Source organism: Zootoca vivipara, chromosome 6 (genome assembly GCF_963506605.1).
Source record: "Zootoca vivipara chromosome 6, rZooViv1.1, whole genome shotgun sequence".
NCBI classification, from domain to species: domain Eukaryota; kingdom Metazoa; phylum Chordata; class Lepidosauria; order Squamata; family Lacertidae; genus Zootoca; species Zootoca vivipara.
Genome location: NC_083281.1, coordinates 57727932 through 57754899, shown reverse-complemented (window position 1 = coordinate 57754899; position 26968 = coordinate 57727932). Strand labels below are relative to the sequence as shown.

At 48.7% G+C, this 26968-nt stretch overlaps 1 protein-coding gene across 1 annotated transcript in view; it reads right to left on the bottom strand.

Annotated features, from left to right (window-relative positions):
- The window catches only part of PMFBP1 (polyamine modulated factor 1 binding protein 1), an 86525-nt gene that overhangs the window by 22391 nt on the left and 37166 nt on the right, over nt 1-26968 (bottom strand). The window contains exons 4-10 of the mRNA XM_035118016.2: nt 20789-20856; nt 13278-13410; nt 8925-9071; nt 2835-2918; nt 2402-2548; nt 657-740; nt 270-362 (exon numbers count right to left, since the gene is read on the bottom strand). Coding sequence (XP_034973907.2) covers nt 270-362; nt 657-740; nt 2402-2548; nt 2835-2918; nt 8925-9071; nt 13278-13410; nt 20789-20856 — 756 coding nt within the window. The remainder of the gene's footprint in view (nt 1-269; nt 363-656; nt 741-2401; nt 2549-2834; nt 2919-8924; nt 9072-13277; nt 13411-20788; nt 20857-26968) is intronic.

Here is a 26968-nt window from a genome sequence, read left to right as displayed (position 1 = left end):
GGTGTTGGCCTGCAGCACACATGGAAGCGGCCTTGACAGTGAACCCAGGAGGGCACAGTGTAGGGCCACCCTCTCTCCTGTCTTGGCATGGCCACCCACTGGCACCCCCTCCTCTCAGTAAAGAGCAGGACAATCCCACCTATCTTCCCTTCAGGTCTTCTGGAGGCAGATGTGACAAATGCAATAAAAGAACAGTCCCTCCTGCAATGGAAGAAGAGTTCACAATGAGAGAAGGAGCAGAAGTTTACCTGTTGTCCAGTCAAACCTACCAGTGCCTTCTCCTCGCCGCTCCACTGGGCCGCTTCTGTTTCCAAGCATGGACTCCTTTCACAATCTTTGAGGCTGGACACGTGTTTCTCAATCTGGTGGGGATGCAGGTGGCGGATTAGAGGGGCCCTCTGTCACCCCCAGGCCCCTCCTGTGCCTGTCCCCTAATGTACTCCAGAGAACCCACAGGGGTGTGTGTGAGCTTTGAGGGTTTCCTGTGGGAGGCAGGCAGGAAGGAAAAGCCCAGAGGAATCAGCTACAACCTCAACTGAGAAGGAGCTTTCATTCTGTTCCTCCTCCTCTCAAATGCAGAGGAAGGGTGAAAGGGAATGTGGGGGTCAGACGGCCAGCTGTGCTGCTGGCTGGCATCCCGCCTGACGTTTGCTCACCTCCAACATCTGCTCCAGCTTGTGGGCCCTCAGCACCTCATTCTCACCTTCTGCTTGGGCCAGCTGCCTTTGACACTCGCTGAACTGTCAAAGATGGGACACACACACAGCGACATACGTTAGCTGCAGGACTATACCTGTGTAAAGGCTAGTGAAAGGGGAACAGGTCAAAAACTCCACCCACTCTGGCTGGACTCCACTCCATAATATACCAGGCAATGCCACAACTTTCCCCACCTCACCTTGCCTATGATAGTAGGGGACAACTGCAGCTCCCCCCACCCCCAGGAGCACGCTTCCAGATGTACTTGCGGTGACCATTGTGGTGGTTGAACTTGCCATGTTCTAGCCTTTGAATGTTGATTATACAAACACTGAGGGAAAGAGGCTTTGCTTCAGCCACTGGGCAGTGCCTGGTGTGCACTCTGTGCCCTGTACTCTCCACATTTCACAGAGGACCACCTCCTGGGAAGCCAACCGGCACCTACGATGCTGTTCTGCAGATTCCGGCCACAGCATAATAGATACGTGGGGACTTTGGAAACCAGAAGACCCATCAGGCAGCAGTTGAAGAGCATATGAGTTAAAAATCCTCAGAGCAGGAACAGTACCATGGAAGCAGTGCCCCCAGAGCATCAGGGCCCCCAGAGCATCAAACAAGCAGCTGTAAATATGGGCTGATGGCCCTAAGCTCAAGAATTCTTCCAAAGCAGCCTTCTAAACCCAGAGGTGGGGAGGGAGAACAGCACCCATCTTTCCTTTGCAGAAAGCCAGAGCTGCCTTGTCCAGAAAAGGAAAAGGGACAGGAACCACATGCACCTGACTTGCTGCAGCCAAGGGCCAGGGGTCAAGTCTCCGACACCTCCCCTGCATGATTGAGCATCCGCCATCTCAGGTCAAACACAAGACAGAGCCTGGGAGCTCCATCGGGCCCTCATCCAGGGGCAGCAGATGCTTTTCCCCCCAGCAACAAAGGAAAAATATTTAACTCGCTGCCAGGGGGGGAAAGCAAGTGAGGAACGTGCAATTCAAGCAGCTCCCCTGTGGACACACATAAACCTGCTATTGGGGGCACACTCCAAGCCCAGATCCACTATCCACACTCCAGAGCAGGAGGCCACCCCAGCTGTCAACACCCTCAAGCTTCTGGAGACAAAGCCTAAAGCTGTCAATACATCTCTGGGCCTAGAGGGCAGAATCCCAGCCCAGCTTTTAACGGAGTCCACAAGAGTAGTAGCCATGATTGAGGCTCTTCCAAGGGCATCTTTCTCCTCCTCCTCCTCCTCCACTCAGACCTATACTACGGCACAGCCAGTGGCAGGAAGGAGATGCTGCCAGGGAGGATGAGGGAGGCACTTGGAAGGGTGGCACCAAGGCTGCCTGCAGCTCTCCACCAGACAATACCCATTTGGGGAGCCCAGATCCAGGCACCTGAGAGTCCGCCCTCTTCACTCTGCCATGGTTTTCTCTCTCTTCCAGTCACCTCACTGCAAGCTCAGCAAGGAGGATGAAGAGGAGATCAATATGCCGAACATCTGCTCCATTACAGCAGCCTCAACAAGGGGCTGGCTAGACCCAGCTAAGCAGCAGCGGCAGCTTTTCCCTCCTCTTCCTGCTGCTGCCCTGGCTGGCTTCCCTCTCCTCCTCCTCCTCCTCCTCCTCCTCCTCCTCCTCCTCCTCCTCCTCCTCCTCCTCCTCCTCCTCCTCCTCCTTCTTCCTCCTCCTCCTCCCTGGCACTCCCGTACCTGGTTCTGGGATCCCTCCTGCTGCTGCTTGCTGGCCTCCAGCTCTCGCTCCAACTGGAGGACTCGGATGCAGCTCTGTTCCAGCTCTGCCTGTGCCTCTCTCTGCTTGCTCTGCAACTCATAGATCTTCTGCTCCTGAGCATCCAGCTATTGACCCGCCCAGGGAAGAAAGGGAAGAAATTGGGGGGGGGGGGAGAGGAAGAGAGAAATCAATTAGTATTAAAGGGGTTTTAACAAAACAGCATAAAGCACAGACCTTGGGTGGGTAGGAAAGGGAAGCGCTGCTTGCTTGCCTGCCTGTAGGGGTGGGGGGAACCAATATTAGCAGGCCAGGAGTTCTGCCGCGGCCCAAGGAGGGCACGAAGCCAAGACACCTTCCCTTTGCTTCCATGCAGCAGCCACGTGAGAGAGGGGAGAGAGGGGTCTCAGGTACCTTGTCTGCCAGGCTGTCTCTCTCATCCTGCCCAAGCAGGAGCTGGCTCCGAAGCCTCAGGGTCTCTGCGGCTTGCTGCTCCAGCTGCAAGGGGTTTATACAGGAAGGGAGGGAGGAAGAGAGGATTGCGAATGTCAACCAATAAGCAGGGAGAAGACGACAAGACTCAGGGTATTGATCTGCTAGAGCGGCTTGTGCTACTGCAGCCCCAAAAGCCTTGGGAAGGGAGGGGGAGATACCCCAGACAGGACAGAGTGGAGGCAGAGGCCAAGCGGTGTGAGGAGGAAGCCTGGAGGACCTGACAATGTGCCAAGTGGGCATCAGCCAATGCTGTGACAGTCCTGCCACTGGAGCTGGTGAGCATTGTGTCCTGGCTTCTGGGGCAGTTGTCTGGAGGAAGCTAGACAAGCTGCAGCAGTGCCAGGCCTAACCCTCTTCATACCTTAGAGCAGCATAGTGGTGGGGATAATGGTGCTGCTCTGGCCTCTAGAAGAAAAAGGCTCTTCCTGGTGGCCTCTCCACCCCCGCCCCATGCCAGAGGGCTTGCCAGGAGGTCCCTGAAAGGTGGAAAACACCCAAGAAGGAGCTGGACAGGGTTGCAGAAGTTCAAAGAACTCCAAGCTTGAGTCGCCACATCAAATGGGCACCCTGAACCTCCCCAGCCTGGGGAGTCAGAATCACCCAGGCCCTGTTGTCTTGGGGTGGGGGCTGTGCTGTGCTGATGGCCAAAGATCTTTAGCTCTAGTTTCAGGTGCTTGGTGGATCTGGATGAGGAGAGGCAGTTCTCAAAGGACCCAGCTGCTGGAGTAAGTAGCTGCCCAGGGAAGAGAAAAAGCCAGAGGGTCACTGCCTGCAATGCCAACGGAACAAAGGGAATTAGCTCCCACCCATTTTGTGGCTTTATGAGGGGGAGAGGTCTGTCTGTGGCCATGAGCCAAGGTGGCTCAGAGATGGGCTGCAGGGGAGGGCTAGAGCTTTCATATCTTGCTTGTGGGCTTCCCATTGGGGCATCTTGCTGGCCATGGTTAGTCACCTGAGCCTCTGGCCTGGTCTAGCATCTTTCCTGGCAGAGAAACCACCCATTTAATGCCTCACTGGATTCTCCATCCACAATAGGGGTAGAGTGGTTGGCAGCCTCCAGACCGTCAGGAGCAAGGAAGTTCTCCACCCCCAGGGTGGGGCGAAAGGCTGTCTCAGCCATGGCAGTACAGAAGATGCCTCCTCCTCCTGACAAGTAGGCTGGGTCATCTCTCCCCCCCCCCTTGTCCCCAACTCCCCAAACATGCATCCATTCTCCTGCAGTAAGGAAGGTGGCAGCATCTTTGGGGCGAATCCCCATCTTATTTAAGCGGAATCAACTCTGCTATTTCTTTTCTTTTCCTTTCTGTTCTGTTCAGAAGCAATTACTTTCATGTCATTTCTGGAGACATTTGCAGGGAAAGCAAGAGCCAGATTATCCGCCCCACCCCCATCCCCGATGGCTTCTGCAGTGGAGGCGAAATATTAAATTAAATGAGGTGTCTATGAATCTGCTGCGGTTTCAGGTCAAAGACGCCACAGAAAGCCGTGTGCTCTGCTCTGCGCCTGTATGCAAATGGCTGCATTAAAACCGCGGATGTCAACTTGCAACACGTCTCTTCTGCTCCTGGATGATCAAAGCTGATTGCTGAGGCAATTACTGCAAAAGAAAAGAAAATCACAGCCCTACTGCTCCTCCCTCGGCTCTGAGAGTTTAATTGTTTAGCCAAGCTGAAACTGTACCCCCGGCTCCGTTGTGCACATGGCTTCTCCTTCTCTTGCAAGGGTACGCATGCACACCCTCCTTCCTCACAAGCTGTGCACACAGGGCCAGTCGGCAGCCGCCGCCACAATGCAGAAACATGGATCCCAGTGGTGGCAAGCAGGCTGAGGGGAGATGTTGCCAGTTTGCTCCACCAGGACCTTGCCTTCTTTGTTAACCAGCCCATGTGCACACACAAATGGGGGGCCTTGGAGAACCCCCAGTGAGCAGAGAGCCAGCTGGCAAAGAGGAGCACCTTCCATGTGCCAAAGGAGTGAGGAGAACATCAGCCTGCCTCATCACCCTCTCTCTGCCACGTGGCAAAGATCAGGCAGATCCTGCCTTTGCCTCTCCCTCCCCTCTACTCCTTGGCCTGATCCGGTGGCCACTCCCATTCTAGCTGTCTGCTTCCAACCTTCTCCCGTCTCAGGATCTCTTTTGCCACATATACATGCAGAGAGAAAGCACAATAATGGCTTCCTAATGAGTCAAGAAGAGCTGGGTGGCTCTGCTTTACAGGTTCAGTAGGCAGAGGCCAGCTGGGTTGGGTGTAGCAGGTTGCACTCAGTCCGGGGGGGGGGGGAGCAGTAGTGGCAATGCCCAAGCACATACATTCCCCACCCCTCTGCACAAAGGATGCCTCAGGAGAGACCAGGGCTTCCTTTCCCTCCTTTAAGCTAAGCCTGAAATATTAGCCGTTTTCTCAGACAGAAAAATCTGTTCCCTTTGTGGGTGGGGAGAGGAGCTGGCTTTGTGGACACCTCCTCCCTGCCTCTCTCCACATTGTCGCTGAAAGGAAAATGGCCGGCGTGTGAGTTGTACAGGGAAACGGTGCTGCATGGCTCCCCCGCCTGCTTTTCCTGGCACTTCCATTCACAACTCTGGCTCAGTCTCCGAGTCCTTTGTTCGGGAAACGGCAAAGCCCTGGCTGTTTCCCTCTGAATGGCAGTTAACTTTGTCCAGTTCAGTGTTTCCTGATTGTTCGTGCTGCCTAGAGAAGCTTTGATTAAACCTCTTAATTTTTCGGCTAAGTTTTCTCTTGTAACAGGGCAAGCCCTTGACCTGGGAGCAGAGAAGAGTGGTCAAAAGAAAAATAACAAGCCAAGGAGAGGGGAGGAGCAGTAGTAGCAGACACAAAGGGACAGAGGGCTGAGCGAGGAGCTGCTGAGTCCCCAGGCCAAACATCTTGCCCCCAGGGGTTGCCAGGGCTGCATCTCCCTCCTCCTTCTCCACTCACACACCAGAATGTTCCCTGCAAGGATTGCTTGGCACCAGCAGGAGCGCACCACACACAGCACTCACATTGAGGATCTGTGTGTATGGAGTGTGTGTTTGTGATTATTCTGCTCTACCCACTCAGAAAGGAGGAGTCATTGCCTTGGAAGGGACATGCCAATAGTGTCCTCCCTGAGGACCACAAGAACCACTCCTGCCTGGAAGCCATCCTCCTGCTTCCTCTGTGGTGGGGGCAGGGGATGAGATTCCATCCTACCAGGGACCTGGATGCCTGGGGCTTTTCCTGATCCATCCTTGCAGATCAGAGAGTTTTCTGCACCCAACAAGCCTCCTCTTTGTCCAGAGCTGCCAAGAAGTCTCCTTTGCCTGCATGTGTCTTGAGAAAAAAATCTATCACCAGCACTACCTCTCCAAGCAAGCAGCTGACCAAGGGGCATTAATCACCCAGGAAGGCCGGCTTCCTGTTTCCGGCGGTGGGAAATGGCTGACTCCCATGCGATCAGACCCCAGCCATGCCAGTAATTCAGGGCTGATATGGGGGTAATTAGCCCTGGCAGACTCCCCAGGATGGGGGAGGACTGTCTCGAAGACCCGCAGGTTGTCCAAGATTGCCAGCTTGCATTGTGCAAGCGGCAAGACACATTTGGACAATAAGCAGACATAGACTGGACCAAAGAAGACTGAGAAAAAACCTGAAGAATTGTACAGTCCCTGGCGTTTAAGCTTGGATTTTAAAACTGATTCTCGTCATGATGTTTGGATTACGGAGGACTGGTATGTGCTTTTTTCACTTCAATACTTATAATTGGTTTTCTACGCCAAGCCTCATTAAGAAACCTAATTTATTTTGAGGAGTACAGATGGACTTCTATTTATAATTAAACACTCAGCTGCGCAACTTTGTTTGGTTTGAAAGACTTGATAAAGAAAAGAAGAACTAAGATGGCCCCTGTGATGCAGCAAAAATAGAAAAATGAAAGTTTCTCCCTGTTCTGAGGGAAGTGGGAGATGCTTGTTGGCTGACTTTGTAGTGATTTGAGACAATAATTTGAGATAAAATACGGAGCATTTGTTTGCAGAACTTTCACTGAGTGCGAGAGAGAAGGCTAAATGGATGTCTAGTAGCCCCCCTCCTATGGCCTGGGAGGGGGGATTGTGTGGTCTCCAAAAGCCGATCGATCGTCAAATGATTTATATCTGTGGAATACAGTTCATTTACATTGCAACATGCAAACATATGCCAACATCAAAGACAGATTTGGACAACAGCCCGGAAGGGAATAACTTAAAAACTTAATAATGTTGGAGTTGCTGCGTCATTAAACTTCAAAAGAAGATATGGATAACAGCCCAGAATGGAGATTGGGATGACGAAGGAGAAGCTGCACTGCCAAACACACACACACACACACACACACACACACACACACACACACACACACACACACATAAAGAAAGCTGTGCTCGATGGATATAAGGATATATGATTCTGGACATGATTGAGAATCGCAGAGCCAGGGATGGAGAACTTTAATGTGATAACATCAGAATGTGGAAAACAGGAAAACAACAAGAAGAGCAGGAATGAGATAATGGAAATATGCTTCAAAGGTCCAGACGATGGGGAGCCCGGAAAAAATTAAAAATTAATAATTTGGATTACAATTTGGTTCTTTTTTTAGTTTATTGTTTTTAATTGGAATATTATATTTGGAACATTATAATTGGCTGTTTGTATTGGAAAACTAATAAAAATGATTTATTTATTTTTAAATCACCCAGGAAGGCCACGGGTGGGGAACCTGTTGCCCGCTAGATGTGGTTGGACTTCATTTTCCATTGCCTCAGCTGGCTTGATGATGATGGGAGTTCTCTCACTGATGCTTTGCTACCTGGTAGAATCCTTCTGATCCACCTTTAATGCTTTGTGAATTGTTGTCCAAGTGTATACAAAGGACATTCATTGTATTTTTCTTTTCTGAATTCTGCTAAATCTCGTTCCCCCACAGGTTCACCCCCATCCCACTCAGAGAATGTTGGGAGGTTTTTGGCTCTGTCCAAACAATGTTTACACAGAGGAAAATCCAACTGATACAGTGTGAATTGTATCTGGTCAGTACAGTGGTACCTCAGGTTACAGATGCTTCAGGTTACAGACTCCGCTAACACAGAAATAGTACCTTGGGTTAAGAACTTTGCTTCAGGATGAGAACAGAAATCGCGCGGCGGCAGCGGGAGGCCCCATTAGCTAAAGTGGTACCTCTGGTTAAGAGCAGTTTTAGGTTAAGAACGGACCTCTGGAATGAATTAAGTTCTTAACCCGAGGTATTTGGATGATTACAGCCTAAACCATAGGTAGGCAAACTAAGGCCCGGCGGCCAGATCCGGCCCAATTGCCTTCTAAATCCGGCCTGCAGACGGTCCGGGAATCAGCATTTTTACATGAGTAGAATGTGTGCTTCTCTGGGTTATTTGTGGGGCACAGGAATTTGTTCATTCCTCCCCCCCCCCAAATATATATAGTCCAGCCCCCCACAAGGTCTGAGGGACAGTGGACCGGCCCCCTGCTGAAAAAGTTTGCTGACTCCTGGCCTAAACCAAATGAAGGCTGCACTGAGGAGCAGCCTTCTAGAACTCCCCAAACATGCCTGCTGAGAGATCAACCCAAGAGGAGACTTTGCAGACAATGCTTGGCAAGTAGGGAAGGACACCCAGAAAACTCTGCCTGTGTTTCCTTCCTGCCTCTCTGGCACTGCTTGGATCCCAGGTTAGGTCCCAGGTCAGTAACAAGGGACCAGTTCCTTGTCAAGGTGATCCAAGGAGCCATGGGCCCCCGACAGGCTCGAAAGCAAATGCACGAGAAAAGCTCCTGCCTCTTACAATCCCTCAGTTACCAGCACCCACCAACCCAGGATCCCCCCAGTTAAAACAAGAGGAAGCTTTTGATTAGTCTTACTGCCTTCAAACTGTACTGGTGGCCCTCAACTGTGCCTCTTCTGTCACTACTCAGGACAGAGAGAAACCTCAGGCAAAAGTGGCAAGCGAGCCCACCCCACACGCAGCACAAGCCTTACCAGCTGCGGCAGGGAGCTCAGTTGTGACTCCAGGAGGAACTCCTCCTGTAGATGGCACGCCACCTCCAAGTCTTTCTGGGAGAGTTCGTTCTGCAGATCTGCGATGGTCTCTTGCAGTTCTTGAATTTTAGCTGCTTTCTCCAGAACCTGCAATGCACAAACCCATCATGTACCTGGATTTTGGTAAGCTGTCTGCTCTGGGTGCAGCAGAGGGTCGGGTGCCTCCACGGTGCCAGTTTTTGACACAAAAAGGGGAGCAGTGCAATAACATACCCTGGAACCAAGATATTTCGGAGCTGAAGCTGGAGCTTAGCAGATTGCAGCAGGAATGGCCTGCAGGCCCCACTTCAGAGCTGGGGAGGCACCAACCAGGGCCTCCAACACAGGCTTCTCCTTTCCTTGCTCTTGAACACACCTGCTGAAGCTCACATTCTGTTTCCACACTTGGGCAACCTTGCTGGACTCTTTTTATTCCCCATTTACTTATTCGTTAAATGTATGCCCTACCCTTCAATGGTCAACCAGCATTACAAAAGCATACAAAATAAAAAAGTAGAAAAACATGTATATTGCTTTTAGAAAATTCCAAGGAAGGACAAAAGGCTGTGCACCTGACGAGGAATATCATATCTCTCTGCCCCAATAAAAGCACCCAATAAAAGTATATTCCTTTAAGTTACATTGAGTCTGGGGAGGGGATAAAATGACAAATTCTCTGCATTGAGAACTCCTGCCTGGGACAGAGAGCTTCCAGGCCAGCACAGGGAATAACATTTGTGCGGAATCCTAAAACCATGCAGAAAAATCAGATGGAGACAGAGCAATTTCCAGCAGGCATGTCAAAGCCAAGAGATGTCAGCCTGATGGAAGTGGTTGGGCAGGCTGCAAGTGGGTGTGTCCTCCTCCCCAGCTCTCTGCATTGCAAGCAGAGTGAGGTCCAAGAACATAGCCCATCCCCCTGGCAGCTCCAGAGAAGAGATGATAGCAGGTACCATGTCACTGGACCCAGGAAGCGCTTTTCAAGAAAAGAGAGAACAATTTCACTCACAACTCACTTGGCCCAGGAAGAGCGGGTCACACCTGCTTTGGGAGCGGCATTTCCAATTGGTTTGGGAAGGGGAAAGATGAAGGCAAAATGACAATTTCCTTAAGCACCATCCTGGATATGGGAAATTTTAACGATGCAAAGCAGCAAGCTCAGACAATGTGTCTAGGCAGCCTAGAGGAAGTTGCTTGGAGTTGAAATCCCTTCATTAGGCATCACCTGATGACTTGTCTTTCTGAAGGCAGAGGCCTGTTTGGGCTGCGCTTCAAGGCCTCTTCCAACTCCTACTGCTGCAGCCCATCACGGGAACTATCCCTGCAATGCTATGGTCCTTGGCTCCCAGCTCTGGTGGCCCTGTGGCTGCAGCTGCTTCTTGCTTTGTGACCTCTAGTGAGAGGAGGGAGCAATCTCCATCTTCTCCCAATCTGATATTTCAAAGCCGGGCCTGCCTCTCCCTCCCATCTCCCCGCTCCACATTATTAATGAATTGGAAAGCAGACATCATTAGGTGTGGGAGATTGTTTCTTTCAAAATCTGTAGAAACCTTCATCAAACTCCCCAGAGCCAGGCTGCTGTTCTCAACATAGTCTTATTAGCATCGCCGCCTCTGTAGCCTGCCATGCAAACTGCACTGCTCGGCACTTTCCAGCACTTGACCCTTCTGCAGATGGAATTAATTTCCTCTTTGAAGATCCAGCGGCAGGCCGTTGCAGCTGCCATTGTTGTGCTTGTTAAGGAAAGGAGCGCTCCCGTGAAGGCAGGGGCTGACCGATCATGGGTGGATGGAGGGCAAGAAAGCCTGAAATGGAAGCAGCTGCAGAAGCTTGGGAGCAAAGCCCTTCCTGACGGCTCCTCCACAAGCAGACTTTTTTTCCCATGCAAAGCACATACAAACGGGCTGGGTGAGCATATTTGCACATGTGACCTGCTCTGTGCTGGAGGCTCAGGGTATGTAGGCTGGAACCAGGGCAAATTAAGAAGAGCCTGGCCATTGGCACCCTGGGCAGAAAGAAAGCTCCTTTCACCCATCACCGTTTGTTTCATTTGGTCCCAAGTCTGATTTTAAGGGGGCTGGAAATAATCACCTATGGCATTCTGTGTGAAATGGTTCATGCTCAAAGGTTCCTGCACAGGATCACAGGATGGAAAGGAGTTCAGTTTCCTGGGATTGGCAATAAATGCTTCTCTGTGCTGAGAACCAAGTTCTTGTGACATCTGCAGCACCCCTCAAGCAGAAGCTGCTGAGGGTTAAATCCTTACAGAGAGGAAGAGGAATGCAGCTCCCCTCCCTCAGTCATAATTTATTAAAAGTCTCACAAATAATTAAAGAAGGGGAGGTTTGGCCAACCTTATGTCCCTTGGGACTATTATGTGGTGTTTGGGCAAGATTATGATTTCCTCTGCCTCAGTCACCCACCCTTGTCTGAGTCCCTCAAAAACTTCTCGGTCCCAAAGCATGGAAAGCAGCCTTTTTGAGTATCAGAGGTTAATCCCTATTATCTCTGTTTTCCTAGATATAATGTGATAAACAAGATTAATGATAGCCAACAAGGTTTGGCTATCATTAATCACCATATAATTATCCCCATCGACAGTGTGTCGACCAGAGATATCTAGTCCACCATCTTTCCTCCTGGAAGTCGAGGGTGTGACTGCATTTCATTTGCCTGTCTTCTTCTCTCAAGCCTGCATGGTTGGACCAGGTCCTTCAGTTCCAGCTGTTCCACTTCCATATATGGAAGTAAGAAGTAGCTTGTTGGAGCGCCAGATTGGAGCAAAAGGGCCCAAGACTTTGTGACTGACTGACTGACCAGCCTCTACCCCTGTTGAGAGGTAATGCCTGACCTCTTGGCTTCCCCATTGTGCCTCTCTCCTCCTCTGATTCTTTTCTAATGTCTCCCATGCCAAAGCAGAAGCCTGCTTGTTACGAGGAAGTTGACTGAGGATGTGAGGAATGCATTGAAAGAGATTTAGAGACTTCCTCTTAGCTACAGAAGGCAGATCTTTCTCAGAGAGAGAACAGCATTGCTTTTTGTCGGATATTGTCCTGGATTCTCAGCAGCAAACAAGCACTGGGATGTTGATAGCTGACAGCTTCAAGATGCAGCAAGAGTAACATCCCAGGAAACCTACAGCAATTGGGCCACTGTGAACTCATTTCCAGAGTCCTGAGTAATCATTGTTGGTGACTTGTGGAAGTCTGCTGGTATTTCACCACACCTCAACCAGGGTGAAATATCAGCAGAGTATGCAGAGTTCCAGAAGAGCTCTCAGAGATTTCCTGCTCCCAGCAAAACAGCTTCTTCCAGAGTCCCTGGTTAAGGGAAAAACTCCTTTCCCATGCCGTTCAAAGTAACAAAGTGTTTATTGTCTCCAGATACAAGCAAAACTAAACACTACTATCTACTATATACAATTCCTCTGGTCTTTGAAGTAAAGATACATATGTACAGAGATCCACTAACGCTATCACCATGCTAGCTAACACTGCTGTGTATAACCTACAACTGTGTATAGCCTCTTCCCTTGATTCTCAGAGTCAGATCCTGACAGCAAACAGGATAGCACCAGGTTTTGCAACAGGACACAACCATCAAAGACAGGAGCATGATGAAATCAATGCCCTAGAGACTATTATACCTGGCTCTACATTCTTCAACCAATGGGAGGCTGAATGACTCAGCAAGTCATACATTCAACCTTGCTGGTGTTGCTATGGTAACCCAGTGCACAGAAGATCCAGATGTGGGAGATGCGCTTCTCAAGAATGAAGCAGATGGTGACTGCACTTTCCTTCAAGCTTCCATTGGGTGGCTGTTCCCAGTTTGCATTGTTACAAAAGTTGGATGAAGCAGAAGCAAAGCTAAAACAATGAAGTGACCTGCTCTGGTATGGCATTTTGTGTGTGTGGAGGATGGTGGGATGTACAAACATAATGGAAATCTTCACAGGTATATGGGTACATCTAACGTTCACAGACCAGAAGAAATTAAGAAGCCAGCACCTACTTGATTGAGAGCCAACACACTGTCCCTTGAAAATCAGGAAAAGATGGCCCAGCATACATATATGGATGGAAATGCCTGCTCAACCTCACCAGAGCTTTAGGGAAAGGTTTTCAGAACTGCCACATTGGTGGGCAGCTACTGGCAAATGAAGGGCAAAAGCATTCCTGCTCTCCTTCCCTTCCTTGGGCTCAAAGTGCTGATTCTGATCACCCTTCTTTCCTCCCAGGCAGGCTGGCCCAGCTAGTTCAGTGTCTGCTTGTGCTGCTGCAGTCGCCTCCAGAGAAGAAAGGTAAACCCTACCTCTGCTTTCACCTTCTCCTGGGTGTGACCAGCGTCTCTCAGCTGAAGATCCAGCTCACAAGTAAGATGCTCTTTCAGTCCCCAAAGAGACTTCAGTTCTGCTTGCTCCATCTCCTGTCCTGGCAGACAGTACCTACACAAAGGGAGGAAGGGAAGGCCAGTCAGAAAAGGTACAAAGGCTGCACAAAAGAATTTGGGGAAAGGGAACAAACAAATTTAGGGAAGTGTCTGCTGTAGCTTTGCTTGGCATGCAGAATGCTTCTGTCTCAATCCTTTGTATGTCAAGCTAGGAAAGGACCAGGTGATAGGAATGGTCTTCCTTTCTCTGCTGGAGACACTGGAGAGAACTGTCCTCAAATGGGTGAACAGATAGCCTGGCCTGGTAAAAGGCATCTCTCCCTCTGCTCATCTAGACCACTCACTCACTCACTCACTCACTCACTCACTCACTCACTCACTCAGGAAAGCAGTGTTCCCCAACCCCAATGGTTGTTTATTTCAAGAGGCTGCTGTGCACATACCTTGTATACCCTTAATGGGCACATCCAGGCATGATGCATGGCTGCAGCTCTAGCACTATTTGCCCCTGTGAGTCACCAATGAGCATGCCATGGCCTGGAAAGGGCTCTAGGGCTTGGCTGGAAAGGTTTATGGGGTCTTAGTGCAGTGGCAAAGCATCTGCATGGCGTGCAAAAGGTCCCAGGCACAACCTCCAGCATCCGCAGGTTAGGATGAAAAAGACCCTGGAGAGCAACTGCTAGCCCTGAGCTAAGCTGGACTAATGGTCTGACTCAGCAGAAGAAGGCAGTGTTCTATTTTCCTCTGAAGCGCCAACCGGCAGGCTTTGTGACCACCTCATCAAAGCAATGCCTGAGATACTTTTTTCCCACAGGATCCTTGCTAAAGTTTAATCCAGGCTCTCTGGCTTCTCAACATCCCCACACTGGGGGTGGCAGCTCCTATCTATATATGTATAGCTATATTGGTCTGTGGGAGGAGATGTCAGCATCTTTCACTTGCTGTGAGTTCCAAAAATACTTCCCCCCCCAGACAAGTCCTTTGTATTCTGTTGGAAGGGAACGGAATGGGGGAGAGACATTCACATTTTCACAGCATTTGATAAGACTCCACTTGGGACTGGGGGTAGTATCTCCCCTTCCTGAACAAGAGCCAGGCCTTTCGGTTGGATGAAAATCCTGCCTCTCAAGTTCCAGAGGGAGGGCATTAGCAGCCTCTGGAAAGATGAGAAAGAAAGAGAGCTCACGGACACAGCCCAAGTTTTCCTGCCTCTGAAAAATGGGGGGGGACAGGTTGCAAAGGTATACCTAACACTGCATTTTCTAAAAAGAGGAAGTTTAGCTACCTCTGCTGAAGGTGGCATAACAAGGGAATGGAACGTGTGTGTTAACCTTGAAAACCTCTCTGTTCACAAGCCCTCTCTCTTTCTTTCTCTCTCTTTCTTGTATGCACAGGTGGGCACGCACATGCACACTTCCCACGCAGAATGCTAGTTTGCCCATTGGGAACTCTAACCCTCAGGCTAACCCTACAGCAAGTATTAACCTACTTATTGCACCCGGAGGCAACGCAGAGGGGCAGAAAGGGCTGCATTTGGGGGAAGAGGATAAGCAGAGCTTAGCATTAACCGCTCCCTGAAATCATCTGAAGGAGGCAAGCAAGGCGACTTAATATAGGAAGGAAGGCAATTCGCAGACAGACGTTTGGACTGGGCAGAATGATGAAACAATTATTTGGTGGAAAATTTGGCTGGTGCTTCCTGAAAAGAGAGTGAACATGACCAAATCACATGACTGCACCCAGCCTGTGTCAAGAGTATGAGTTTTTCCATCATTAAAGACCAGAGTCAAGCAGGCCATCAAGCCACTACGTCATAAAGTATGGATGAAGACCCCAGGGGAAACCAGAGATGACTCCGGTAGGCAGAGACTGGGGGAATCTATGCCAAAGGGCGTGGGGAGCCACAAAGCATCTGCATTAATCTAATGGCCCAAACCACTCTGGAAGCCCTTGGCTGAATCAGGGAGGTAGATAAGGTCTTAACTATGTTTTCCAGGATATTGGAGGCCCAGAAGATGTCCCAGAGGAATTATGCCACAGGGCCAGTGCTTTAAAATATGGAGTCCAGGACCCTCTAATCTATTACAGACTGGAGTACAGGGCAAAGAGGTTGATTTGGGTGGGAGGAAGAGGGGTATCTATATATATCTCCTGTTCTGAGGCCAGCCAACCCCTGGAACACCCAAGAGGTAATGAATGAACTTAAGTCTTGTCATTGGCCCATGAGAGAGCCCAAAGAGACATGACTAGAGTTCTCAGGTGGGGTTCTGGAGGGGGAAGCTCAGGACCCGGAAGCATTCAATTAGGAATTGAAGAGAATTCCTGCTGGTGATACAAGATTGGGATGGACTGAATGACCTGAAACGGAGGAGGGCTGATCATTAAAGAAAAGAGGAATACCAAGTGTGACCACTTGGAAAAGCTCAAAAGAAAACTCAAGAACACAAGTGAAGGATGGGGAGCAGCAAGGCTGGGCCGCAGCCCCAAAGGAGAATAAGAACTTTCTTTGGTGGAGGGATTTCTGTGCACCTGGAATTGGGTTACCAGTACACAATCTGGCCACTGTGGCTGTTCCTTGAGAACCTCAGCTTTTATCCTGAGGAGAAACCACCAGTGCCACTGCCCAGCCTTTTCACTCGCCTGGCTGGAGAAACACAGCAGAATTAGGGTTTGCAAAACTCAACACCTGGCTGCCTCCCTGTGGGCTTGCCTCTCACTTCTCCAGCCACCTCCATGAAGCAAAACTAATGAGCGAAATCCTCCTAGAGGTCAAACACTGAGTTTACAATAAAAACAAAGAAATTAAAAATGTGTATGTAAAACAAACACATTTGTGCATATTCTATTTCTCACACAGGGTTTGAATCTTTAATGTGAAAACTGGTTTTTCCAGACATGGATTCTTTCCTCCACGTTAATAAAAGAAAAATGTATGAAGTGTATCTGCAAGGCGGATCATGCCAAGGCTGGGAGTAGTGATCTTTTTAGGCATTTGAGTTTCACTCACACAGTTACAACCAGGCACCTCCTCTCTGGCACAATATGGGAAGGAACAGAACTCAGTGGCAGAGCATCTATTTGTCATGCTGGAGGCCCAGGCTGAGTTCCCAATGGCACCTCCTGTTAAAAGAGCACCTGGCATTAGGTCTTTCTCTGGCGAAGACCCTGAACCATACTGGACAAGATGGACCTGATGTAAGGTAGCTTACTGACATTCAGAAACAGCAGCTGCTAGCTGTCTGGTGGAGGAATGGGCCATGCAGCCTTTTGTGGCCACCCTCTGAACTGTGATGTCAAGTCAGGGAAGCGCAGGCCTCCTATGCTCTGGCTTCCAAGTTCTTCTGCTTCTGGGCACTGACAAGGCAGCTGGTACCAGGGTGGATAAAAATCCTTTTTATTTATTTATTTATTTAAATCAGATTTTTTTTTTTTATTTAAATGGAATTTTTTTTTATTTAGATTGGATTTTTAAAATAAAATGCTTTTGGAGGAAAAAATCTTTCTAATGATAGTTTTCTATTTAAGTTACATTGTAGTCTAAAGGCTATTCATCAGGAAATAAGGATTTGTTTAAGTTTTTCATGTGTGCTGAAACTCAGACTAAGTTGGGTTTGTTTGTTTTTTTTAAAAAAGTTTAACCACATCAGTTAACAAACATGGATACATATGCTATAATGTTATTGTTTTAGTTAAATAAATTGTTTAGATTGTTATTAAGGAAGTGATTATTTTTCTCATTCCAATAAAGTACAGCAGAAAAGTTGTCCAAATATAAACAGTTAACTTATTAAACCTCACAATAATTTCATAATTATCTGTCTATGTATTTCTAATAGTATAATCAAATCAGTAATTTTTGATATAACTGTAAAAACTACTCTAAAAATTTTTTATTCCAAAAATGAAACATTCATCTGGTTGTAAATATTAAGATTATACCAGCAGGAATGTCTTCCTGTAAAAAAAAAGGATTTAAATCAAGTCTTACTGACTAGTGATTTAAATAGTAATTTAAATCCTGATTTAAATCGATTTGATTTAAATCAAATCCACCCTAGCTGGTACTCAGACACCATAGTTTGTTTCAATGGCAGGACTGGTTCAGAGGCCTGTGCATAGGGAATCTTTGCGGCTCACCAAAGTATCTTGCTATATTGGTAGTGCCCTGAAAGACACCGAGAAAATTCCTTCCGCTGAAAGTATACAGGGGGATTTAATGTACTTAGCAGGGATTAATCAAAGATTTGTTTAAAGATTTAGCACACTTTGCCCAGCAATGGCTGTGGAAGGCCATAAGCACAAAGGGTTGAGCTGCCAGGCCAGTTCCTGTGGCAAGAGCAACTCTACCTCAACATAGACGTAATAGCCTTCTACTACAAATGGCTGGAAGCCAACCAGGAAATGGTTCCTACTGAAGCAAGAAGCGGTTTAAATTTACAAGACACTATACCACCAACTCAGTTATCAACATTACCTTCTACCTGCTTATAGCCAGCCACCTAAGGAAAGTCAGCACAAAGTCTTAATGATGCTCTCATGGAATGCTCCGAGTCAAGCTTTGGTCAATCTCCATAGCAGAGTGTTTAAAGGAATGTTTGGCTACCATGAGTCAGAACAGAAAAACTGCCCCATTTCAGGATGTACATCAGTCACCATGGGGCTAGAAGCCCAGTGCTTGGAGTCCATGAAACACTGCCCTGTCCAGACCCATCAGTCAAAGAAAGAGATGAGCAGGGGGGATACCATGAACCCTCCAGAAAAGCCTTGGAGGAAGAGGGGCCTGGAATGTGCCTGCTCCACTCCCTCTTTTGCCTAGTCCAATTCACCCCACCTCGAGAGGATGTTCCCTTGGACCACTCTTTGTGTTGTGCGGTGCTGCTGCTGCAGTTAACCTGATCAACACCCTCCCAGGATGGGAAGAGCAAACTGGGCCATGTCTGGCCTGGGAAAGGAAAGAGTTGAGAGGAGAGAGGGAGGGAGGGAGGGGCTTTCGCTGGTGTTAAGAGGGAGCCTCTGCACAGGACAAATTCACAGACAGACACTGGCACTCATAAATTATACAACTCATTTGCATATTCCAGTCATGAAACATTATGCAAATACTGCCTGATTTGCATAATGGATTCCAGTCACCGCTTCAATTGCTTTGTGTGTGTTTTTTAAAAGAACAAAACAAAATAAAAGGCAAATGCTGGTTCCAGCTGGCCACCCCGCCTCGTCTGCTTGGCCCTTTGCCTCCAGGGGGTGGGGTGAGGGGAGGCAAAAGCACCCTAAGCCCTGGCATGAGAAATATTGCCCTTAATTGCAACACACCAACTTGGACCTGGCTGAGATTCTTCACCAGAAACCATGCATCTGAGCCAATTAGGAAGGAAGAAATGAGGAGGCAAGACCAGGGAAAGAGGGAGATGTTTTCTGTCATTGCTAGCATGGCTGGAGGTGGGAAATCCTTCCCTTCCTAACTGCTTAATTATATACAACAGAGACTATCTCTGTATTTGGTGATAATAAGCCAAGCTGGGGGTGGGGGACACTTCTTGTCTCCTCAGAGCTCAGAAGAGCTTTCGGTTTTTAGAAGAGGGTTGGGAGGAGGAGCTCCTCTGATTATTTATAACGAACTGTAATAGCAACACATTGCGAAGGATGAGATGGGAGGGTGTCGCTCGCCTTCCATCAGCAGCCAACGTTGCTCGCTTCTCCTGCAGGAGCTGGCTGCGCTGTGCTGTGCTGCTGTGGGCGCCTCCCTCCTGCCCCCCTGTGAAAGGCAGAAATGTGCCAAGCGGCTGGCGTCGGCACCCTGTGGGAAAAGTTGACTGTAATTCTTTTGCTTTTAAAATCAATTAATCCGTGTGTTAATTAACGTCAAGTCGGCAGAAGGAGGAGGGGAGAGTGAGAGAGAGAGAGGGTGGGTGGGTGGGAGGGAGGGAGGGAAGAAAGGAAAGAGCTGCCTGCAAGGGCGGATGGCAGACTCGTTGGCACGGTGCCATCCATTCAGTGGCAACGCCACAGTTTCGTGTGATAAGAGCAGCAGCGGGCATATGTTCTGGGGATCCTGCACGTGGGCCAGACAGTGCGGAGCAGCGAAGGGAGATTAGCCAGAGCCCGGGAGCAGACAACAAGCGGCAGCCGAGGGCACGGGGTGCCAGGAGGAGGAGGGCAAGCTCGCCTCTCCCTTGGACTCCAGAGATCCAGGGGCTCCCCCACAGGCAAGGCGCCAACTGGACCCCTCCGCCATTTCAGCTTCATTCTGCTGCAGTGGAGCCAGCGCAACGGAAGACAAAGGCCGCCATTTCCGCCATGATGCCACTCCCAAGCCCAGGCTGGCATCCTTGAGCCTTTAAAAGAAGAAAGGAAAAGAAGGAGGCGCCAAGAGCAAAAACAACCCGTCTGCTTGCCCCTCCTGCGTTGCTGTGCCAGGGGCAACTGGGCATCTGTCAGCATAGCAGAAGGCACGCAAATGGGTTGTTCGATGCAAGCTGTTGGTTTGTTCGCCAGGCAGGTTCATTTATAGCTAGAACCAGAAAGAGAGAAGACACTTCAGCCCAGTCAACAACCAACTAACTGGAGACAGCCACCATTGAAGAAGAGATGCCACAGGAAGCATCATGAACGCAGGCTCTGGCTGATACCAGCTTCCAGTCAGCGGACCAGAGAGTGATGCCAAACCTGCAGCGAAAGAGAGAGAGGAGATTGGGGGGCGGGGGTGAACGAGGACGAGCTGGAAGGTCTCCCGTAAGACCGCTGAAGGTGGGCAGAAAAGAGCATTATTTGGGTGTTCAGGGCTGGAGAGAGAACATTTCGCAATGCTTCTCTATGGACGTGTGACCGCTGCGTGTGAATGCGCACCTGAAGGCACAGACACTGGCATATACAGAGATAGGTATGTACAAGACGGGTGTGCCTGTATGCCCACTCATTTGAGCATGCACTCAGATTTTATCCATGTGTGCATGCTTGCACACACATGTTGATGCCTGTGTATGTGCACGTGTGTAAGTTAGAAAGAACAAGTGTGCGAGAGCGAGTGAGAATGCCCGTGTATACACTTGCCACTTTTAACCCAGGTATACACAGATGTTCCCACCTCCACCCAGAAAAAAGCAAACAAACCCACCCACCCTTCTCCAGAAGCAGCAGCAGATTTATTTCCATGCGTTGCTATCACCAGGGAGATGAATGGGGCCGATGGGACGCCCTTTGCAAGATCCACTATGAAGAGTGTGTGTGTGTAGGGGGGGGGAGAAAAAGAGGGGGAGAGAGAGAGAATATATATACCACTAAGATCTGCACCAACTTGAAAGCAGAGCGAGATCTGGAAGGTGCTACTCCTGACGCCCAGGTGGCACACCAGACAGGCCAGGTCCAGAGTCCCACTCTGTGGCGCCGGAGGCTCTCTGGGGCTGCTTTGTAGAAAAACAAAGCTGCTTACTTACACTGTCTGTGCTGTTGTGGATCCTGAAAGGCTTTCAGCTGGCATCGGGCGCTGAGCCAGGGACGGGTGCTGGAGACAAAAGGAAGACACAAAAATAAAGTCATGCCACGGGAATATTAATTGGCTTCTCACTTAACGGGAATTTACAAAATATGCTAAATGGGGGTTTGTTTTCCCTCTTCATCCGAAAAGAAACCCACTGAAGAGAAAAGCGGAGATTGGCACGCATCTCTTTTGCATGGAAAATACTGGTACAGGATTTACTGCCAAGCGGCAGAGCTCAGGATTAACAGCAATGGCATCTTTTGGGCATCTTTTTTCTTCTAATGAACAAGCTTTTGCGGTTAATGAGGAATAATCGTTTTGCTAATGAGCTCTGAAACGTTAAGAGAAAAGAGGGGTGTTCTGTTAATCGCCCGGTGCAGTCGCGTGGCTGGATTACAAACGGAATGCAGGACGAAAAGCGGGGTGGGAGATCCTCCTGGAAAAGCAGCAGCAGAGAGATGGGTGCTGGGTCACCCGCAGTGCCCGCTCAAGCCTCCACACATCCGGCCAGCAGCAGCTTGGGTTTCTCAAACTCCGCAAAGTGGATATTCGGGGAAGATTACCACCACCGTCAAAGCGCGAGGCACGGCTGTTAATGTCTTCAGTGTTTAATCATCATACAGTAGAATGGTTTTATGCATATTTCATTTGCATATCATTAAGGCAAACTACAGGGGGATGGTGAGCCAAGAGAGGTGCAATGTTGCGGGCAGGGGCGGGGGTTGGGGGCAACGAGATGCCTGCCTATCTGCGTGAGATGCCAGGAGCCAGACCTCAGTCCGCCTTCCATTTGGAAACCTTCGAAAGTGGGATATAACCCAGGATACCTCCAATTCCAGCAGCGGAGCCTTCGAAGAGGGGACTGAGGCCAAGCCAGACTTGCATTGCCAGGAGGATCGCTGGCTCCAGGGGAATGCCCTGGCAGGTCTGCCCTTCTTCACAGGCATTTGGGATCAGATTAATTCTGGAGACAATGTCGGGGGGGGGGGTTGGGAGTGTGTAGTGGGGGCAAGGATATCCATGCGGGAATTGCAGCCCACCCTCTTATTAGCAAACAGTTGGGTCTCCTCTGTTTTCCTCCTTTGCTTGCTTTTCTTTTGGTGTCCCCACTCAGTCATTTCATCAATTACTTGCCGGCTGAGATCTTTTTGCCCTGGCACTAGCCAGAGAAGGAAGGCACCAGTGGCGGCAGCTGCAGCTGAATACAGGGGATTCTTTGTGGCTCTTAGACATGGCCAACGTCTTAATTGGGGGCTTTTATCACACTCAGACAACAGCAGGATTGTCACTGCTGCCTTTGGCTTTTCATCGGATGCTGGTTGGTTTTGGGGGTGGAGGGGCTTTTCTGCCAGCAGAACAACCACTGTCAGCTTCACAAGCTGCCATACGGTGACATGCTCTTGGCTCAGAAGCAGAACTTGACTGGATAATTTTAGATAGCAGAATTTACTCCCCCCCCCCCTTCCCAGTTTTCCCTCTTGGGCAACTATGACTATTCGGATGAGTGGAAATGGGAGGGTGCCGTTGATGGTGGAGCTGCTGGTGGCAGTGGTGGCAGCACAGCGAGTTGAAGGCAGCCAGAACTAGGGAGGCACTGTCTTTTTTGGGGGGGGGGCTTATTGCATTTCCTCTGCTTGTGCCCATAGCGCTGCGGCACATGCAGATGTCGCTGTTGTTCTTCATAAAAACATAATGATATGCAAAAGCATAACGACCCCATTGGGGCGCAAAGCGTCAATGAAATAACAGTGTTAGGACAGAGGGAGGGGAAGGAATGATGACAGACACCCGACTGAAGGAATGTCCACATAAATTATCTTCATTCAAATGAAACAGAACTGGTGGAGGGGAGGGAAGTGATGGTGAGTCATGAGTCACATGGCGTGCAGGCCAACTTTGAATGTGCCAAGGGGAGGAAGATCCTCTCTGCCACGCCCAGAGAAACAGGCAGGGGAGAGACGGCAGCTGAGACAGCGCTGCATTTCCAGTCACACGTTTCACTAGGAGGCTCCAGGGGCATTTCTTCCTGGGCAAGGGACTTTCAGCGCTGCTCCAGCCTGGACTGGCATTTCCACAGCAGATGCAGAGAAGCCTCACAAGGAGAAGGGAGACAAGGCAACAGCACTGGTTCCACAGGAGCTGCTGAGGGTGAAACTTGGACCAGGCCAAAGACCAGCAGTGGCTGCTGGAAAGGAGGCAAGCTGGGGCCCAAGGCAGCCATACCTCTGAGGACTCTGCCCACTCCCGTGGCAAGTAGATTTCCCCAGAAGTGGACCGAGGAAGCTAGCAAGTGGGGCTGAACTAGAGACCCCCCTTCATCCTTCCCCACACCTGGATTTGGGGGTCACTGTCCTGCTCAAGGTGAAAAAGGAGGCCTACACAGAGCAGGAAGAGACTGCTTTCGTGCCCCTGGAAAGGAAAGGAAACCAAAGGGAGTAAAATGGGGTTAGGGTCAAGTCCCTTCAGAGAGCCCACCTGTTGTTTTTAAGTTACAAAGAAATTGCAATGCAGAGATGGCACCACCAAGTCCAAAGGGATGGAAGCAGCATCATGGAGTCCAAAGCAGGGTTGCCACACAGCTTATTTTGGAACAGACAGAATATTAGAACTACGCCAGGGGTGAGGAACCTCCAGGCCCTCCAGATGCTGCTGAACTACAATTTGCAACAGCCACAGCAAGCATGGCCATTGGCTAAGGGTGCTGGGACTTGTAGTTCAGCAACAGTTAAAGGGCCAAAGCCAGAAATATCTGAGACGATTACAAGGGATTCCTTTTTTATTTTTAAAAGAAATTTTAAAAAAACCCACATTAAACCAAAAAGAAGCCTACCAAAAAGGAATCCAAAGAGTGAAGGAGCCAGTCCACATGATGCAGTGGTTCTAGGTAACACTGGTCCTGGATTCAAACCCCCTCAGGGGTCTTGGTCCCTGTGCCATTTGTTTGGGCTGTTGGGAGGACAAAATAGGACAGTCTCCATAGATTCTAAACCTAAACTGATTGGAGTGATGGAGGGACAGACAGCTGCCTTCTTTTGTGTCAGCCCAATAATATCACCTGCTCTGACTGGCAGCGGCCAAATAAGATACTTAGGGGCAGACACCCGCTCTGCATAGAAATTGCACAGAACCATTCACACCAACAGGCCTGATATTCTCTTCTATGAATTTGCCTAATGCTCTTTCAGGGTGGAGGTGGGTGGACCAGTCTACGTCTGTCTCAGGTCAATTTCCCTGGGGCTCAATCATAAGTCTTTTGCACACTTTCCAAAAGAATATACAAAAGATCCACAGGTGAATTGTACACATTTTGTACACAATCTTCCCACAAAACACATGTTTTAGATACATTTCACCGCACTGTTCCTCCTAAAAGAGACAAGTTGCATACATCTTAACATTAAATAAGTATTTTCACACACACTTCTCGGGACCAAAACAGAATCACAAAATCACAAGTGTGAAATATGGCTGACAGTTGAATTCTGAGCTGTAGGCAAGTTCAGGAAACGTTGAACTGGTTCAGTCTGCTGCAAAAAGCTGACCAAAATAATTGATCACTCTATCCCCATTTCAAAGCCACATTTTGCAGCAGTGAATTCCACAAGTTAACCTTTAGTTATTAAAGAAGTTCCTTCCTTTGGCTGTCCTAATGCTATGCCACTCAGTCAGTTTCATTGCATGGTCCCCAGTTGTAATATTATGAGGGTGTGCTTTCTCTGCACCATGAATAAACCTGTTATGTCCTTTCACCATCTAATGGCACATGATGCAAAATCTGCAAAACCACACATTCTCCACTATCAGCTGCATATTGCAAGAATCAGTAATATGTATCCCAAAGTTGGCAAATGACCCAAGAGATCTTCTCTTACGTAGTCTTTGGAGGTCTTTAAGCAGAGGCTTGACAGGCATATGTCAAGAATGCTTTGATGGTGTTTCCTGCTTGGCAGGGGGTTGGACTGGATGGCCCTTGTGGTCTCTTCCAACTCTATGATTCTATAATTCTCTAGGGTTACTGAGGCCACTTGCAGATATATTTGGACAAATGCATCTTTATAGGAATATTTTGGAATATTCCCCAAACCCCTCTTTGCTGAGCTAGACAGAGCCCAACCCCACTGGCCTTGTGCTCACAAGTTGGGATAACTCTAATGGGATCACTCACCATCACTACCAACCACCAAGTGGGGAGATGTAGGTATGCCAGACCTTTCCTTGGGAAGGTCATTTTTTATATTTGCTTTAAATATGAAGTAGTTGAGGGTTTTGGGTTTTTTTTGCTTTTAAATGAGAGAAACCTATGGCCACCTTGTATTTAAAAATAAGATGGTAGTTCACCCATGCTCCTTAAATTTAATTCAACCTTTAGGGACATTTCCCCGCTCCCCCAGATTACAAAAACCAGAGGACAATCTGACACTATTATCACAGGTATCATGGACATATCATGAAATATAAATAAAACTGAAGTAAAATTTAAGCTGGTTCCTATGAACCCAGAGAAATGGATCCTGACCCAGGGAGAGCCCAAGGATCCAGGCAAGCAGGCACGATGTTGCCGCTAGCCGTAGAATGACAGAGACCAAACTAAGGCTGTCAAAAGCAAAGTACAGTTTATTAAAGAATAAAAAAAAACTGTTGCAACAGGGTCCTTCCTCTCACGCAGGAGAACAAGGAAGGAACCCCAAACAAAGGTGTCTTGCCCTTAAAAAGAAATTTGAAATTGGTTTCAGCCCACCCCCCAGAAGCATCATCCATATGTCACAGAAGGGGTGTAGCCCAAGACCCCTCTCCCTAGATTCATCATAGGTACATCATGAAAGGGGAGGTCTGGTGGCAGTAATCTGAGCAGTCTGGACCCTGCCCCCTGCCCCCAAAACCTAATCAACAAAAGAGAGAGATATTTACATTTCCCTGTTTCCCAGCCAAGTTAATCACACCCTTTTGTCTGGCACCCAGGTATCAGGATGCCAGGGATTATCACTTTAATTCCTGAGACAATGAGAAGGTTCCCCCCACCCCCCTTCTTCCTTGCAGAGGAACACCTGGTCAGAGAGAGAGAGTCAAAATGGTGTCAGTCAGGCCTGTCTTCCTGTGCTGCTTCAGACATGTTTCTGTACATTCATGTACATGTTTTATGAACAATTATTATATATATATATGACCTTAAAATTCTTATAACAAAACCTATCACCAAAAGGTATCCACATGAAGACACAGGATGAATGGAAGACATTGCATTTCAGACCAGTTCTGCAAATGTGGATGTCTCCAAATCGTAACACCGAGGAATGAGAGAGCCATTGTGTGGTGTGTGTACATGTACACGCGTACGCACACACACACACTGCATTTTTCTGTTAAGCTGGCAGAAGGGAAGCTGTTTCAAACTTTATTTTGCTCTACTTCTCCTTTAAGTGGATGTGCAGCAGTCTCCTTTAAGTGAGTGCCACTCCCCTGCCTGCGTAACAGAAAAGTGCAACCAAGCCCAGCACTAAGCAGGATTGCTCTCCCTTTGCAATGGATGATGCAAAAGGAGAATGATCCTGTCTTAGCACTAGGTTCTCCTTTGTGCAATGCTTCATAGGTTCCTCTCCCCCGCCACCCGTAAGAATTTAATAAGACCTTTCATAATGCAATGCAATACAAAACAAATTAATCTAAACAAAAACAAAGGAAGAGAAAAAGAAGAACGCAAAGTCCTTTCTCACAGGGAGATCTTAAATTGTCCCAAACAGAAAAAGGTGAACCCTCCCAGCTCTCCCCTGAGAGCTTCCCTTTCCTCACCCAGCCTCCCACCCTAGGAGATCTTCCCTTCCTGCCTCTCACACAGGGTCCTTCAACAACCATTCATCACCTTCATCTGTATGCAAACCCCTCATTAGCCCTGAGTAGAGGATAATAAAAAACACATAGAAACAAACCAAAGCAGCAGCCAAAACAAAGAAAAAATAACAAAGAGGTAAAAATATTAAAGGAGTAAAAAAATAACTATAAAGGAATATAAAAAAGAAATAAGTATAAAAGGATATAAAACTATGCACTGGTCAGCTTTATACAAGAGTTCTTCAAAAATTTCAAATGTTCACTCCAGGGTAGTACACAACTGTTCCTCAGTCTTTAAGTCCAGGCATCT